This window comes from Tripterygium wilfordii, chromosome 5, assembly GCF_013401445.1.
Source record: "Tripterygium wilfordii isolate XIE 37 chromosome 5, ASM1340144v1, whole genome shotgun sequence".
Lineage (NCBI taxonomy): Eukaryota > Viridiplantae > Streptophyta > Magnoliopsida > Celastrales > Celastraceae > Tripterygium > Tripterygium wilfordii.
Genome location: NC_052236.1, coordinates 10,580,288 through 10,597,756, shown reverse-complemented (window position 1 = coordinate 10,597,756; position 17,469 = coordinate 10,580,288). Strand labels below are relative to the sequence as shown.

At 39.3% G+C, this 17,469-nt stretch overlaps 3 protein-coding genes and 1 non-coding gene across 4 annotated transcripts; 2 read left to right on the top strand and 2 right to left on the bottom strand.

The window, feature by feature from the left end:
• Positions 1 to 5,768: 5,768 nt before the first annotated feature.
• TRNAQ-CUG lies at positions 5,769 to 5,840 on the bottom strand. The gene has a single exon. It is a non-coding gene; the product is annotated as a tRNA-Gln (tRNA).
• Positions 5,841 to 5,895: 55 nt separating this feature from the next.
• On the top strand, positions 5,896 to 10,917 carry LOC119998873 (DNA polymerase delta small subunit-like). Its single transcript, XM_038846347.1, has 14 exons — positions 5,896 to 6,040; positions 6,167 to 6,296; positions 6,721 to 6,827; positions 6,967 to 7,093; positions 7,192 to 7,299; positions 8,031 to 8,146; positions 8,265 to 8,348; positions 9,079 to 9,147; positions 9,236 to 9,307; positions 9,387 to 9,478; positions 9,572 to 9,699; positions 10,081 to 10,182; positions 10,258 to 10,325; positions 10,529 to 10,917. Exons 1-14 carry the CDS (start codon positions 5,984 to 5,986, stop codon positions 10,586 to 10,588), a joined length of 1,320 nt encoding a protein of 439 aa, XP_038702275.1. The 5' UTR covers positions 5,896 to 5,983; the 3' UTR covers positions 10,589 to 10,917.
• Positions 10,918 to 11,631: 714 nt separating this feature from the next.
• Positions 11,632 to 15,256, top strand: LOC119998693 (probable protein phosphatase 2C 68). Its single transcript, XM_038846065.1, has 4 exons — positions 11,632 to 12,166; positions 12,986 to 13,350; positions 14,543 to 14,779; positions 14,866 to 15,256. Exons 1-4 carry the CDS (start codon positions 11,863 to 11,865, stop codon positions 15,100 to 15,102), a joined length of 1,143 nt encoding a protein of 380 aa, XP_038701993.1. The 5' UTR covers positions 11,632 to 11,862; the 3' UTR covers positions 15,103 to 15,256.
• Positions 15,234 to 17,324, bottom strand: LOC119998694 (actin-like). The gene is made up of 5 exons (XM_038846066.1): positions 17,147 to 17,324; positions 16,967 to 17,039; positions 16,485 to 16,878; positions 15,702 to 16,315; positions 15,234 to 15,468 (listed from the first exon to the last, which is right to left on the bottom strand). The coding sequence occupies exons 2-5, from the start codon at positions 17,024 to 17,026 to the stop codon at positions 15,403 to 15,405; spliced, it is 1,134 nt and encodes a 377-aa protein (XP_038701994.1). The 5' UTR covers positions 17,027 to 17,039; positions 17,147 to 17,324; the 3' UTR covers positions 15,234 to 15,402.
• Positions 17,325 to 17,469: the final 145 nt, after the last annotated feature.

Here is a 17,469-nt window from a genome sequence, read left to right as displayed (position 1 = left end):
ATTGAGTATATGTTTGGATGAAGTGTGGGGTCTCCACATCTTTTTGATTGCATGGCATTAATGTATATTGTTTCGATTCTAGTGATTTCCCTCCCATATGTTTGATTTGACTTATCTTGAAACGTTTGTGGGTGTCGTTCTTGTAAGCCCTCAGGAGACAAAACTCCTCCACTAGGGACACCTAGGGGTTTAACGGCTTGTTGCATATGCTAAATGCAATCGCGATTCCTGCGTTAGTGAGTTAGGATGTTAGTTGGTAGATGTACTTTGTTTAGTTTTACTTGAGGACAAGTAAGGTTTAAGTGTGGGGTGTTTGATAGTTATGATAATACCTATTGTTTTTGGTAGAAATATCCCCCTCTTAAGCTTTCTTTTGATAAATAATGAGTGTATTTATGTGTTGATTTGTATTTTGATAGGTTGATTGCGGTTTGGATGAAAAGCGACGGAAAAAGGGCTGAATTGAAGAAAATGTCCACCGACCTTCGTGTGTTCAAATAGTCATAACTTTCTGTCACGTTATTGGAATTGAGCGCAACAAAAGGCATTGGAAACTAGACATCTCAAGCTTTCCGTAGAATCTAAAATCATGCAAATCGGAGGTCATATGGAGAAGTTATGGTCATTTGAATCATGTGCCTAGGGGTAACGCGCCTAGGCGCGCGCCTAGGCGCACAAATTGTGCACGCCCAGGATCACTCCTGCACGCCCAGTCCAGAGAGTTGGACTTGAATTTTAAGTTGTGCACGCCTAGGATCACGCCTAGGCGTGCGCCTAGGCGTGTTCCTAGGCGTGGTGCGCCTAGGCGTGAAAACAACGCGCCTAGGCGTGAAAAGCAATTTTCTGAGTTGTTTTAAGTCGCGATTTGTCCGAGCTACGGGGGACTTTTAGACCTAAAACAGATTTCTGGAGAGCGAAAACAGAGGGGGAAGGTGATTCTTGGAGCTAGGAGGAGAGATTCTTCAACTCCACTTGGATCTACTCAACTCATTGGGTTTATTCATGCCTTTCTCATCTATTCTCTTGTGTTTTTCTCTCATTATGTGTAACTAAATCTCTTGTGCCAAGGCTAGGATGAAGCCTTGGGTTTGATGACTTTGTTTATGACTTGATTTACATACATATGAGTTGATTTGGGGTATAAAGCTTGTGTTTCTATGTTTGATTGCAATTTATTCATGCTTGTGGTGTTTGGCCAACACTTTAGGTTTTTGGATGAAATTGTTTGGAGAATTTGCTTAGACAATAATATGTCAAGTAGATTATGCTTCTTGAAACACTTGATTATGAATGTGTCTCCCTTTAATTAGGTGACAATTTGTATGAATCCTAATCTCCATAGAACTCCATGAATTCCTATGCATGTTTAGACCAATAAGATGGCTAGAATGTATTTAGGAATATCCGACCTAGACCAATAAGATGGCTAGTAATCGATTTTAGGGAGATTTGGCTTAGGTGCGCTAAAACCGACTTAGGTACGGATTCGTTATGCCCGAATTAGCAAATATGTGTGTAAATTTATGTCATTCCAAGTCATTTCCCAAGGGGGATTCCGAAGCCTTGGTGTTCATCTCATATTTGTTAAATCATCTCATTTGCATTAGTTGCATCCTAATTCTAAGAAAATACCAAAAACACTTTGCTCTTTGCTTGTTTTAGTTGAATTACCAAACCAAACAATCTTGAGTTGAATTTTACTTTTGATTGCATTGTCCATATATACATGCAAATATACATTTGGATTAAACATAACACCGTCCCTGTGGATTCGACCCTTGCTTATCATTGTGCTGTAGTCGCCGACTAGTACACTTGCTAGTAAGGTTAATTTAGACCCAACATTGGTCCATGTACACTTCTTCTTGGAGATCACCATGAAGAAAAGCATTTTTAATGTCAAGTTGATATAAAGGCCAAGATCGAGTAACAGCAACCGCAAAGAGGATACAGACTGAATTCAAACGGGCTACTGGCGAAAAGGTTTCCATATAATCAATTCCATATGTTTGAGTATACCCCTTTGCAACCAATCTAGCCTTGAGGCGTTCAACAGAACCATCCGGTAAATATTTCACAGTATACACCCATCGACATCCTACCGTGTGCTTCCCCGACGGAAGAGTGGTCAACTCCCAGGTCTGGTTTTTATAAAGGGCACTCATTTCTTCATCCATTGCTTTCTTCCATTCCGGAGAAGAGACAGCTTCCTTATAGGTTCCTGGAATAGAAATAGTAGACAAGGCACGAACAAAGGAGTGGAAACAAGGAGATACACGATGATATGAGACAAAGTTAGAAATAGGATGTCTAGTACAAGCACGCTTACCGCGACGGAGAGCTATAGGCAAGTCATCTGTAGAAATGGGAACTTGAGTAGCACTGGGTAGGACTTCAGGAGCAAGAGATGACTCGGTTGGGCCATACGAAATGATTTTCCTATTTGGAGTCCGAGAATACACTTGTAATGGAGGCTCAGACGAAGATTCTTTGGAAGGAGAAGAAACAGATATGGACTCCCCTGCACTTAGAGGAGAAGGAGAATCAGAAGATTCCCCCTCACTAAGTGGACCATCCGAGAGAGGGAGAACAGGGGCAGAAGAAGTGGACTTAGGAGGAGCATGTAAGGCATCCAAAACTAGGGTAGAACCTGCATCAGAATAAAAAGGAACTGTTTCGAAGAATGTAACATCAGCACAGACAAAGTAACGACGAGAGGAAGGACAATAACACCGATATCCCTTTTGAGTACGAGGGTAGCCAAGGAAAATACATTTCCGTGCTCGAGGAGACAATTTGTCCAATCCTGCATCTAAAATATGAACAAAGGCAACACAACCAAAAACTCGAGGTGAGACAGAAAAAGGAGATCGAGAAGGATATAAAATAGAGAAAGGAGTTTTATTCCCTAATAATACAGCAGGCATACGATTAACAAGATAGCAAGCCGTGAGAACCGCATCGCCCCAAAAATGTTTTGGAACATGCATATGAAACATTATAGTACGTGCTACATCTAACAAATGTCGATGCTTGCATTCGGCAACCCCATTTTGTTGGGAAGTGTGAGCACAGGTAGTTTGATGAAGTATACCTTTGTCAATACAAAATTTAGAGACAGAAGTTTGGATATACTCAAGTGCATTATCAGAACGAATGACTTTGATACGCTTCTCAAACTGAGTAAACACTTCATTATAAAAACGAAAAAGAACAGATGGTAATTCAGATCGATGTTTCATTAAAAATAACCAAGTCATACGAGAATGATCATCAACAAAAACCACAAAATATATATGACCAGAAACACTAGAAACACGAGCAGGTCCCCAGATATCAGTATGAACTAAAGCAAAAGATTCAGACTCACGAGGAGCATTACGACTAGGAAATGAACTACGATGGTGTTTTCCTAGTTGACAAGCTTCACAATCAAGAGTTGAAATGGAACTAAGAGAAGGAACCACAAGCTTCAACTTTGACAGTGATGGATGTCCCAAACGAAAATGCCACTGGAGAGGAGTGAGAGATGCAGCCAATGCTGGAAAGGAATGAGCAGTAGTAGAATGTGGAGGATTCAAATAGTACAAACCATCACGCTCATGCCCCAAACCAATCGTCTTCTTGCTCTGAAGATCCTGAAAGACACACGAATTTGGAGTAAAATTAATGGAGCAATTCAGAGCACGAGTTAATTGACTAACTGACAAAAGATTAAAAGGAAAGTTTTTAAGATAAAGACTATTTGGAAGAGACCCTAAGGAATATGGATTTAGAATTCCTTTACCAGAAACAGGTCGTGAAGAACCATCCGCCAGAATGACATGATGATCGATAGAATTTAGGTGAGTAAAGAGTGAGGGATTACCAGACATATGTGTGCTTGCACCAGAATCAATAATCCAAGAAGGGGTTTGAACAGAACATGCAATGTTACCTGTTTTGGCAAGCGTGACAGTGGAGGTGGTTGGGCTGGAAGCACGCAATGTCTGAATAATTTGACTGAGTTGACCAAGTTGAGCAGCAATATCAGGAGTGCTAGACATTTGAGGTGTAGACACATCAGGTCCAAGTGAAGGAACAGAGGAAGATGATGCTATTACATGATTCACATGATCTGGTTTGCCATATTTAACCCAACAATATGGCTCGGTGTGATTTGTCCCTCCACAATGTGTACATTGTTTGTCACCACGGCCCTGAGAACGACCACCCCCGCGACCTTTACCACGACCACGATTACCACGACCACGAAAGGCACCACCACGGGTGTTTTGAGTAGAGAGTAAAATTGAAGCATCGGAAGTAGAGTGGGTAGAAGACTGGGTAGAGGAAGTTTGCCCCAAAGATGAACGCAGCAACCGAGAGTATGCTTTGCAGCAGTAGGTAAACTCTCACTAGCCAAAATCTGATCTTTAAACCCCTTGAAATCAGAATCTAAGCTTGCAAGAAGGGAAGCAAGCATAAATTCCTCCCAGTAGCGTTTTTGTTCAGAAATATCAGGGGTAAAAGGACGATGTTGCAACAGCTGATCCCACAAGCTCTTTAGTTTACTATAATGTTCAGGGAGAGGTATACCATTTTGCTTAGTAAAGAAAATTTGTTCATACAATTCATACACCCGAGAAACATTTGAGTGTTGAGAATGAGCACTAGCAAGAGTATCCCAAATCTGTTTTGAAGTGTTAGCAAATTCCACAGTGGAATTAATATGAGATTCCATACTATGCCACAACCATCCCATAATGAGGGAATCTTCACTTTCCCAATCAGCAAGACTAAGATCTCCTTTTTCAGGAGGTTCATCAGTAATATACTTCAATTTTTTTTTACCTCGAAGGTGAATCTTGACAGCATGAGCCCATGACATATAGTTGTACCCATTGAGCTTCTTGGAAGTAATAGAACGAGGAAGATCATCATCCCGGGAGACACTCACCTTCGCCAGAGATTTACTATCAGAATCGGCAGTAGACATGCTGCAGGAATCTTTAACTGCAGGTTACAAAGATACAAAACAGCAAGCAAAAAACCCAGAAAAGTTCAAGAGCTGGAGTTCATCACAATCTGCAAACCCAGATTAAGAAAAAATCGAGATCTGCCAGGTGATAAGACGAAGATTTGGTGCATCCATGGGTGTTTCAGACTCCATTCATCGTTGCAGAACACTCGTCGGCAATTTCAGGGGTCTCGCATGAGTCACCAGTATAGGAAATAGTAGCTAGAGTGAGGGATGTGTAGAGAAAGCTGAAACTGTCTTGGTAGCTGGGTAATTAACCAGCTCCGATACCAACTTAATGAATCAAAAGGATGAAATTGATAAAAAAAAGGAAGAAGAAGATGAACACAGAGAAGAGAGAGAGCTTTTCGTATTTTCTTATCTTCTTTTTCTTCTGTTACACCAACCCTTGATAAGTCAACACATACCCAGACAAAGACTAAATTACCCTTACAATATTTAACACAGACCATGTGTATCCCAGCCAAATGAATGTTTATTGTTCTCACAGTTTATCTTCAAGACCAGCAAAGCTTAAAGGCAGCAGTCCAACAAAATAAGATGTTTAATCAAACTACAGTGTGAAAAGAAAAAGAAAAGACCATCCATGAATTGAAGGGGGAGCAACCGATTCCCATTCTAGAATTCTGCATTAGCACACCATTTTTAACAGAGCTAAAGAGAGTGACTTGCTTTAAAAATTGACATCCTTTGTACTTTGTGATTTGCTTTAAAAATAAAAAAAATGATAATAAAAAATAAAAAACAGAGGTTCCACCGAGATTTGAACTCGGGTTACTGGATTCAGAGTCCAATGTCCTGACCACTAGACCATGGAACCAAGCCGCACGCCGATCCACTCCCAAATTATTTATACTAATTCGATCTTAATATTGAACCTTGTAACCAAACTAAGCACAAGAGGCAGGTGATTTGGAAACTGGCGATAAGAGTCTCCGCTAATGTTTTTTGCTTTTTCCCGCCATGGAAATCGATTCAGAGAAGAATCTCCAAAGAAAACAATCCGTCTACAATGACCTGGTCATTCTTCCGTCTCTTTTCATCTCCCTTTAGATGCTATGCATTTTCAACCAGATTAGATCAGCCCACTGAAAATTTGAAGTTATATTTATTTAGCTAATCTAATTCGCTCGCTCTCTCTTCCAGGATGAGAAGTTTAAGATTCATAATGAGACGTATAAGGGCCAGCAATACAGCCAGATATACTTTGCTCGCCTCCACATGATGCGGACTCTGCTGTATTCTCTTGTTCCGAACTGGAAACCCCATTTACCCGGTAAATTCTTATCTGGCGCTCCGTAATGTATTTGAATTTCACGAAGTGAAAAATAGATCATAGTTTTGGTTTATTTTGATTCTTGTTGGCTGGGTTGGTGTTAGCTGTTTTCATGATTGAAATTTTATGTGGGTGGGATTTAGCATAAGGAGTCTAGGGTTTTGGCCTTTATGTATTATCGCAATTATTCTTTATAGTGAATTTGGTTTTGAGTTCAGCAACATTTTCTTAAATTTAAGGATCTTTAGTCAGCAAATTCGAGAAATCCACTATTTTTCTTTTTGATTTGTAAAAACTTTCAAATTGAGGAACACTGAGTTTATTTTCCGATTGCTATGTTCTCAGGAGGGGGAGGGACTACATGATAATACTTTGATTTCTTTTCAGTTTTTTTTAAGATCATGTTTACTGGTACCTATTGCAGTTTGTACCGTTTTGGGGCTGGAGGAAGGCAAGGAATGCATAATTGTTGGAACATTATACAAGCACATGAAACTCAAACCTTGCATTCTTGATGAGTACTCAAAGGAGGTATTCCGGTGATATCTTATGTATTTTTTGTGTTGTATCCTTTAATATATGCTTTTTTCGTTCCTCTGTAAAACTTGAAGTTGCAGAATTCTTATTTGTGAAGGCTTTTGATTTCAATGGCTTTTTGTTCCATTTACAGAGATCTGGAACCCCACTTGTTAAGCATCACAATTTTATGCACCCAGATGATCATTTGATTCTGGAAGATGAGAGTGGAAGGGTTAAGCTTGGTGGTACTATGCTTTCACCTTCTGCATATGTCACAGGTCTGTAACATCCAATTTTCTCCATGAGTCCATTTAAAGATTTGATGCTTATTTATTTGTTGTTTGTGTTCTTATTGTTGACATCATACATTCAATAGGCATTGTTGTCGCCTTGCATGGAAAGGATTCTGGTGCTGGTGACTTCACTGTTCAAGATGTCCTAGAAGCTGGCCTTCCACCCCAGATAGAGTTCCCGCTTAAATCAAGTATGATCACGCTATTTTCCTCCCTTATACTGTTATACACAAATGATGTGCTTGTTTCTTTCAAGGTACAAGGTTGTCAGGCATATGTTCCTTCTGCATTTAAGCAATGTGCCAACTCAAGCTGGATTGGTATTTAAGTATTTCATGGAATTTTCTATAACGCATGTGCTTCTTCATCTTTTTTATTGTACAATGGACAGATGCACACAATACATACCCTAACATTAATATTTAACTTCTCTGTTTCTGTATTACCCATTTTTCGTGACAGCAGTTGAGGTGGTTCATTGCAACTAGTGTATTCTTGTAATAAGTGGAGGGATATATTATTATATTTGGATTTAATAAATTTTAAGCACCAAAGTTTTTGGCAAAAAGTATATCATGGAATTTGAAGTATGCAAGTTAACTTTTAGATAAACAAATTTTACAAAATCATGTTGTGGAAAGAGCTGTTCAGATTCTTTCTCATCTTAAGAATGGGACTTTGCATCATCCATCTCCACCTTCCCCTCTTCCGATTTCCCTTACATTTTGGTGAAAGAGGTATTATAAATTTATAATTTGAGATATCGTAAATAAATTGATTCTATCCTTTCAAGTTTCAAGCATCTCTTCTACATTTTCTGGATATTCATTCGGTTTTTCTTTGATCTGCCCTTGGCATGAACTATTTTTTTTCCTAAATCTTTTTCAAAAGGCACTGTCTTATGATTCTTGTGTTTTCACAGAGGAGGACAAATTTGTCGTTCTTTTTTCGGGGTTGAGCGTTGGAAGCAGCAGATCTGACCCTCTTGAATTTCAGCTACTTGTTGATCATATAACTGGACATCTAGGGGATGAAAAGGTATCCCCTGCGCCCCATATCCCTATACTTCCTTCCTTTTAATGATGCATTTGTCTTTGGTTACTAGTGGTTGCTAGATTGTGCTACTTGGCTGTTATTTGCGCTCTTAACTGAACAGGAACAAGGCACTGCAGCACAAATAGTTCATGCCGTAATTGCTGGGAGCTCTTTGGAAATTCCTGGTGGGCTTATTAATGGACAGGTAACATATTCATTATCTATCTCTTTTCTGTCTTTTATCTTTGAAAATTCATAACATATCCCATCTGAGGTATTGTGTTTTAATCTCCGTGATCTCTCCATGTCCTCAAAAGTTCTTGCATGTCTTCCCCCAGCCAAAGGCTTGCCTTCCCTTGTATGAGCTTACCACTAGCTGTCCTCTTATCTCCTCTATTGATTTTGGCACTATCTAATGTGCAGATGTGAAGAATAAAAGAAGATGACCAACCATATTACTTACTAGGGAATCTGCATGATATGTTTAGATAGCTACTGAGGTAGAACCTCTTTGTTTGATGTAAATGTCGTTTCTATTAGGGGAGGTGAAGTTCCTTTTAGCAGTAGTACCTATTTATTTTTTGCTAAGATGGCACATCAATTGACGTTGAAAGGACTGTGGGGATAATCACAAACTTCCACTTCTCCCTCTAGGACGGAAGATGGGATTTTGTTGATAGAACTTTCCCTTACCAAGCAAAAGGTTGTTTCATCAACAAAAATATTAAGTAAACATGGCTCGTTATTCACCAATCAATCCTACATATTATCATACTGCAACAGTTGTAAAGAGTGAAGATTCTATTTCCTTAATTACATTCTGTATCATGTCGATGTTCATGCTGTACAATTTTATATACAATACATTCTCTGTGCCATTAGTTGTACATATAACTGAATTTTCCCATTTGTAATTTTGTGTTTTTTTTCCTCAGAATTTGACTCCAAAAGATCAGTCCAGGATGTCTGAGCCTATTAAAGAGCTAGATATCTTGTTGGCACAGGTTGCTTTTGTTGTATTCATTTTTCATCTTTATCTTCAATTTGTTCCCTCATCATGGTCAAGTTGCTTAATACTTTATGTTATTTTAGATTGCTGTTGGTGTGCCTTTGGATATTATGCCAGGACCCAAAGACCCAGCAAACTTCTCCTTGCCTCAGCAGGTTTGCTGTTTATTTGGATGGTATTTTTACATCATCGATGCAACTATATTATTAGTTTTTAACTATCATTCTGTTTCAGCCTTTCAATAGATACATCTTTCCTGGCGCGGCAGCTTATAACACCTTTAGGGCTTGTACTAATCCTCATTGCTTTGAGCTTGATAATATAAGGTGCGATATGTATTTGGTTTGACCATCAGCACCAGCCAGAGTTGGATAGGATGTAACCAAATAATTAATGTGCAGTGGTTTTTTTTTTCTCAGATTTCTTGGAACATCAGGCCAAAATGTTGACGATCTTGAGAAGTATTCAGAAGCAAAGGATAAGCTTGAATTTATGGAAAGGACTCTTAGGTGGAGGCATCTAGCACCAACAGCGCCTAATACACTGGGTAATAATTTATGTTGTGCAATATGATTACGATTCTTCTAGTGTAATTTCTTGACATAAATACTGGCAGTCATTGTGAAAAATTATACCATTCAAAAGAACCGACTTAAAAAATTGAAACCATGAAACTCGGATAACGAGGTTTCATACATAAAATGTCCCCTTTTTTTTCTATTAGCTATGACTGTCCAAATACCTCTCCAGTCTCCACCCCTAACCCCACTCATGCCCCCAAAGAAAAAAAAAAATGTTGGGTGATGTTCCTCTTAATTGACACGTCCAACCATTTCTAATTTATTGACTTGCAGAAATCAGGAAAGCTTTTGATAAATAAATCATATATGATTTACTGTTAAGTGTTTTATGCCTCTATATCTTTCAGGATGCTATCCTTTTACTGATAGGGATCCTTTCCTGATTGAGAGCTGTCCTCATGTCTACTTTGTTGGTAATCAGGATAAATTTGCTACAAGCTTATTGAAGGGTAATTTCTCTTTGTCAACTGAAATGTTAGTTCCCAAGCCATCTATAGGTACTTATTGGCAAGTTGATATTGCAGGATCAGAAGGGCAGTTGGTGAGACTCATCTGCATTCCTAAATTCTGTGAGACTGGAGTTGCCGTTGTGGTAAGTTTCTATATCATCTTAATTTTGTCCAAGAACTGACATAGTATCATACCACATAATTATAAATTGTTTATATTCCTCACTGCTGCCAAAAAATTGCCCATGTAAGGCCTTGTTGACTTGCAAAGAATATCAGGAATTTACCTAGGGTTCATGCATATTTTGTGCTTGACGGTTGATATTATCGTCAACTGATTGTGCAGCTTAACCTTAAAACCCTCGAATGCCACACACTTAGTTTCGGGACTCAATTCAGCTCATAGCAGGGTGTTCTGTCCAGAATGAATTGAAGCCATCGCTTGTCCAATACCATGCAGTGAAATGCAATGTTTGATTGTAAAATTTCTTTATTTGAAGGCTTCATTGTTTAATTTCCCAACCTAATTTAGTTAGGTATTATTAGTTCAAACGATCATTAGGCAGCAGTTTCATTTCAGGTAATCAGTTTGATATATTTTTAAGGATCGCGAATCCGAATTTACCTGATTGTTGTTTTAAGTTGTAATGTATACATAATCTAACATGCTCTTTTAAGTGTTGGATTATATTTTGATGATAATTCAGGGAAGCTGCTGGAAAACAGTGTTAGGCTTGTGAGCTCATACCAAACGGCCTGTTTATATATTTCACATGTCGCTTGTGTTGGAAAACAACACACTTCTTCTACTACCATCCATGCTCTCACTACCCAACTAATTAAATTGACTTAGTGTCAATTCCGAATCACCTACTGGCGAATCTAGAAAATGGATTGAGGGGGATTGGTCAGTGGAGGGGCAAGTAATTTATATGAGGGGGGCCGCAAACGTCGAAAATTTGTTTTAGGGCTTTTAACGGAAAAGTGTTCGAGAATAAACAAATATTTATATGGAATAAGCTTAGGAGTTATGATTTTAAGACTAAATTTGTATTATATCGTTCTCAGTTATACAGAAAAGATCGCTTTTTCAGGGTTAGGCTATGCTCTTGTTTTCTTTGCTTAATATGTAGAGTCAGGATTTATTAATCTTAATTAATTTTACCAAATACAGTGAAATGGGCCTTTTAAGGGGTATATAGCTCAGTAATAATAGAGCATTTCACCGCAATCCCAGAGGTCACTTTTTACTTTGGTAAACTTTAGTCAATCCCAGAGCTTCTAAAGTTTACTTTGGGTTGGGCCCCATTTTCCATTTATCAGTCTTAATTTTCAGTGGGCCCATAATGGCAACCACCGTAATTAGAGGACCAAACAAGTGGCATATAAGTAACTACAACCCATTGCCGTTGTATACTTTTATCAATCAAGTCACACGACCCATCGTCAACTTTCCTCTCTGTACTCTGTTTTTCTCTCTGCAACTTCACCTCTCTCCCTGAAACTCTCGAGAGTCGGTCAACGCTCTCTCAATCCAAATTCTTTCACTCTTCTTTAGTTCTTGAATCGGACGGAAATTTGGATTCTATTGATACTTGAATTTCGAGATCTTGTGCTGATTTTGCATCAATATCTGCATAATTTGATATTAGGTTTTAGTGGGCGGGTGGGAAATGAGGGATGTTCTCGTGGTTGGCAAGGATAGTAATGGCGTGTTGGAGGCAGGTCAGGGAATATGCCCGTATGAGCAAGGATGATCAGGAGGCCGATTCAACGGCCGGAGACCCCCTCGTCTGGTCCAGAGACCTTGAGAAGCATTTCTACGGAGAGTTCTCAATCGCTGTGGTGCAGGCTAATGAGATCATCGAGGACCATAGCCAGGTTGAGACCGGCCCCAATGCGACTTTTGTCGGCGTTTATGATGGCCATGGTGGTCCTGAGGCATCCCGCTTCATCTCTGATCATCTCTTTCGTCATCTCATGAGTCAGTGCCCATTCCAATTGGTTCTTTCTTTAATTTAACTGCTATTGGCTTGGTTTTCTGCGTAATGGGAATTTATGGTTTTTTGTGTCTTGCGGCTAAAATACGGGGATTCGTCGGCTCTTGTTTTGGCCGTTATATGGTCTTTTTCTTTAATGTCTTTTAGGTACTGTGTGATAAAACTTTGTCTTTTCTGCTGTTATTTTCTTTCCCTTTTTTTTTCTGGGTATTTATTTTGGTCTAAAATGTAGATGCGCTACTGGCAGATAAATACGCCTGTAAATCTGACGTCTCTTGTGTTTTTGTTATTTGTGTGAATTATGATTCTTACTTTTTCTGGGTATTTATTTAGGTCTATAAAATGTAGATGCTGCTGGCAGACAATACCCCTGTAAATCTGTTGTCTTCTTGTGTTTTTGTTTTTTGTGTGAATTATGATTCCATCTTTGGAAGACATGGGTATAAATCCAAGTTTTCTGAGCTTTGAATGGAAGAGGGTTTTGTTTTCCAATAGTCAGTTCTAAATTTTACTGGGCAAAGACTTGAGATGGACGATTTTGATGGTTTCAGGGATAATTAATCTGAAACAGAAACGAGAAAGCATTTCATTTTACACAGTTCGACAGACATTGATTCTTTATACTGCTAGAAGCTCACAGATAAAAGGAGGAATTTCATTTTAATGGGTTTACCGTCTCATTTCCGCTAGATACTCTAATGTTCTTTCTTTGATGCTTGCTTAAGCTTTGTATCCCCCTTTTCTCGTATTATGGCCAACTCAAACTTATTAAGTTAAAACTGCATAATATTCATACTCCACAGGGCTTGCTGGAGAAAAAGGAACCATCACTGAAGATGTTCTCCGGAGTGCTTTTGCTGCAACTGAGGATGGTTTTCTTACTCTTGTGCGGAGGACATATGGGATAAAACCATCAATGGCATCAACTGGGTCTTGTTGCCTAGTTGGAGTTATTTTGGGCGGGAAATTGTATGTTGCTAATCTAGGGGATTCTCGAGCAGTGATTTGTTATTTAGGTCGGTCGAATAAGATAGTGGCAGAGCAGTTGACTAGGGATCACAATGCAAGCATGGAGGATGTTAGACAGGAACTCAGGTCCTTACATCCAGATGATTCACATATTTTGGTTATGAAGAATGGGGTATGGCGTATCAAAGGCATTATTCAGGTTTGTCTCATCTTGCTTTCCTCCTTGCCTTATTTTTCATCCTCTAATGTACATGGTTGTTGTTTGTGAAGATATAACGTGCATTCCATCCAACTTCATTTTGGCCATCCTATCTGCCTATGTGGTAGTGCAACGGTAAATTTTGATGTGCGTAGCTATCTCCCCATTACTATATTGTTTGCATAGAGCCCTTATGTCATACCTGGTTTTGCAAATACTGTAATAGGAATAAAATACAATTGCTCTTAATCAAACGTTTAAAATATAGTTATGAGATAAGTGTTCACATAGAGAAGAACTTCTTATTTCAAATAATCAAGTTCTGAATTTTGGTTTTCAAATTCTATCACACGTATTTTGGGTAAATTTAAATAAGTCCTTTCTAAGAGTAAAAGGTTTTGTGGTAATGCTTTAATCCTTTTTTTGTTGACTATAAAATAATAGAATCACAATAGTAGTTTAATTGTTAGATGATGTGAATATGTGATGAAGATTTTAATTGTGCACCAAATTGCGTGGTGGGATGAGAATCCAATTACCATTGCCCATTGGAATACAAGGTCAATTACATTTACCCTCTGTTTTGTATGTAGTATGTGTCCCATTGAAGCTTTTGCCTCTCTTTCAATTAACAAATTGACCTGCTTATTGGATGCTGGCATTATTTATTGACGTTGTTGACTAATGTATATAATCAGCTATGTTTAAGCATGATGCAGTAATGCGTTCTTTCTGGTGTATTTTGGAATGAGTGTGTGCACTGGAATTTAAACCTTTGTGCTATAGCCTTTGACCTTTCCTTTTGGACGGATCCTTCCATATTTGGAATGTGGACATTTATTGGTATTTATTCAAGCATCTCTTAGAGGCTCGTTATATTCGGAACGGCACCCTCATGAGGGATTCTGGCCGATGGTTTTCATGTTAGACTTGTATGCGCTTTTATTTTTTGGGTTAAACTAATAGGTGGGATTTACTTTAACAATTTAAAGAGGTTCATCAGATAGAATTTGTGGCACGGCATGTTTGGCTGCCAAGAAGGTTATTTCAATTTTTACTGGATTTTTAGCTTAGATCCAGCGGATGCATCTTGTGTTTATCGCTCTTTATATCCTTGATCTTTTAGTTGGAATAACTACAGATTGATCAATCATAAATTTATTTAATTTTATTTTGTTTGCCTTAACATTAGGTATCTAGATCTATAGGAGATGCATATCTAAAGCGCCCAGGGTTTTCTCTTGATCCATCATTTCCCCGTTTCCACCTTCCTGAGCCCATTTGTCGGCCTGTGCTTACATCTGTACCCTCCATGTATTCAAGAGATTTACGATCAAAGGACAAGTACCTTATATTTGCTTCTGATGGGCTTTGGGACCAGTTGACAATTCAGGAGGCTGCAGAGATAGTGTGTAACAATCCTCGAGCTGTACGTACTTTCAACTACAACACCTGCTTCTTCATGATTTCTCTTACTTTCCTTTATCTTAACTTTTGCTTTTCCCTTTTAATTAGGGAATTGCCAGAAGACTTGTGAAAAAAGCTCTAAATGAGGCATCTAGGAAGAGGGAGACGACATATGATGAGCTTAAGAAGCTTGACAAGGGGGTGAGGCGGCATTTTCACGATGATATTACAGTTGTTGTGATCTTTATAGACCATGAGTTCCTTCAGAAGAAGATATCTGTTCCAGGTCTGTCCGTGCGGGGATTTAGTGACACTGTAGGACCATCAAATTTCAACATTCCATGACAGTGATATTGAGATTGCCAATCTTGTCATGTAAGTCTGGGAATTGCAATCTGTGTTGTTTACTTCAGTTTTTGAGCTTGAATTCTTCATTTGTTGAGTTCAAGAACAATGCTAGCAAGGGAAAATGACAATTCTTCTACAATGAAATACTAGTGTTCATTATGCAAACATTAAACATATTGGAAACAGGAATCCAGAAAATATGAAGATAAAGAAACAAAAACGGATCAAGCAAACACTTGATTCAAAGCCTTTCCTGAATAAAAATCATATTCCCACATCCAGTTTTGCTTGGCATGTTTAGAAACATTTCCTGTGGACAATTGATGGGCCAGACTCATCATACTCGGCCTTTGAAATCCACATCTGCACCAATAGAACTCATAGGATTAGAAAACCGAAAATGATAAAAGATCCCAACAGTTTGTTATCCCGACAGTTGAGTTGGACGTTACATGATTCAAGTGAATTCGTGGACTCTACAACATAAAATCATGTGCGTACAAATAACTAGGATACCAGTTGTTGGGATCCAACGAAACACTTTCTATGAAAATTGAGATTAGTAGTAATAGCGTTAATATGAACAGACACAATACCTGCTGGAAGGTGCTCAGGGATGCCAAAATGGAGCCTCCGATCCAGACACTGTACTTCCTTTCCGGTGGTGCAACCACCTTAATCTTCATGCTGCTTGGAGCCAATGCAGTGATTTCCTTGCTCATCCTATCTGCAATACCTGGGAACATAGTTGATCCACCACTAAGGACAATGTTTCCATAGAGATCCTTCCTGATATCCACATCACATTTCATGATAGAGTTGTATGTGGTTTCATGTATGCCAGGGGCTTCCATTCCAATCATAGATGGTTGGAAGAGGACTTCCGGGCACCTGAATCTTTCAGCGCCAATGGTGATCACCTGCCCATCTGGTAACTCATAGCTCTTCTCCACGGACGAGCTAGTTTTTGCTGTTTCTAGCTCTTGTTCATAGTCAAGAGCAATGTAGGCTAATTTCTCTTTAATGTCCCTCACAATTTCCCGTTCTGCGGTGGTGGTGAATGAGTAACCACGTTCAGTCAATATTTTCATAAGAGCATCAGTGAGATCACGGCCTGCCAGATCCAATCTCAGGATGGCGTGAGGAAGGGCGTAGCCTTCGTAGATTGGAACGGTATGGCTCACACCATCACCAGAGTCCAAAACAATGCCTGCAAATCAAACACAAACATATACAAAAAAAATAGACTATTCACAATCCAAATTGATAATTCAAGATGGGATTCGAAGATTCGATCCAACAACCAAGAAAATGTGAAACACCGTTCCATTTATCCTACAACTTTGACCTGAGAAATCAGAATCTGGAATTGGACTAACCGGTTGTACGGCCACTGGCATAGAGGGAGAGGACAGCCTGAATGGCAACATACATGGCAGGGGTATTGAAGGTCTCAAACATGATCTGGGTCATTTTCTCACGATTGGCCTTGGGATTGAGAGGAGCTTCAGTGAGAAGAACTGGATGCTCCTCAGGCGCCACTCGGAGCTCGTTGTAGAATGTGTGATGCCAGATCTTCTCCATATCATCCCAGTTGCTAACGATCCCATGCTCAATTGGGTATTTGAGTGTCAAAATACCCCTCTTCGATTGAGCCTCATCTCCCACGTACGCATCCTTTTGGCCCATCCCGACCATCACCCCTGTGTGGCGAGGCCTACCCACAATGCTCGGGAACACTGCCCTTGGAGCATCGTCTCCGGCAAATCCTGCCTGAATACCCAAGAAACAAAACATCAGATTAATAATCAAGAACAAACTTCAACATTGAAAGAGCTGATCTTGATGAATCTATCGATACCTTGACCATTCCGGTCCCATTGTCACAAACAAGAGGCTGAATATCATCGGCTTCTGCCATCACTCAGCTCGTTCTGTCATTTCATCAAACACATTGTAAGCAAAGGAATCAACAAATACCTAAAACAAGTTCTTGAATATAAAACACGAGAAAACCTCAAGATCGCTAAAATTCGCTAACCTTTACAGAGAGTTCTGTGTTTCCGTTGCTCTGTTCTCTCTCTGATTGTATTAACAGAAAATCAGAAATGCGAATGCGGACGTTACGCTACCCGCCATGTCGTTTCAAAAAGGCTAAATTGTGCGAAAATGAAATGAAATTCATCTTAAACGAACCTCAAATTCTCTATCGCTGAATCACGACCGTCCGTTCTCAACAGACATTCCCACGGGCCCTATGACGAGTTACACTCGTGCTGCATAGTGCATACAGCTGGCTCACTTTCGGTCAGTTCCGAACTTTTGCCGCAATGTCATAAGTATCCTTCTTTGAGCACAAAAATA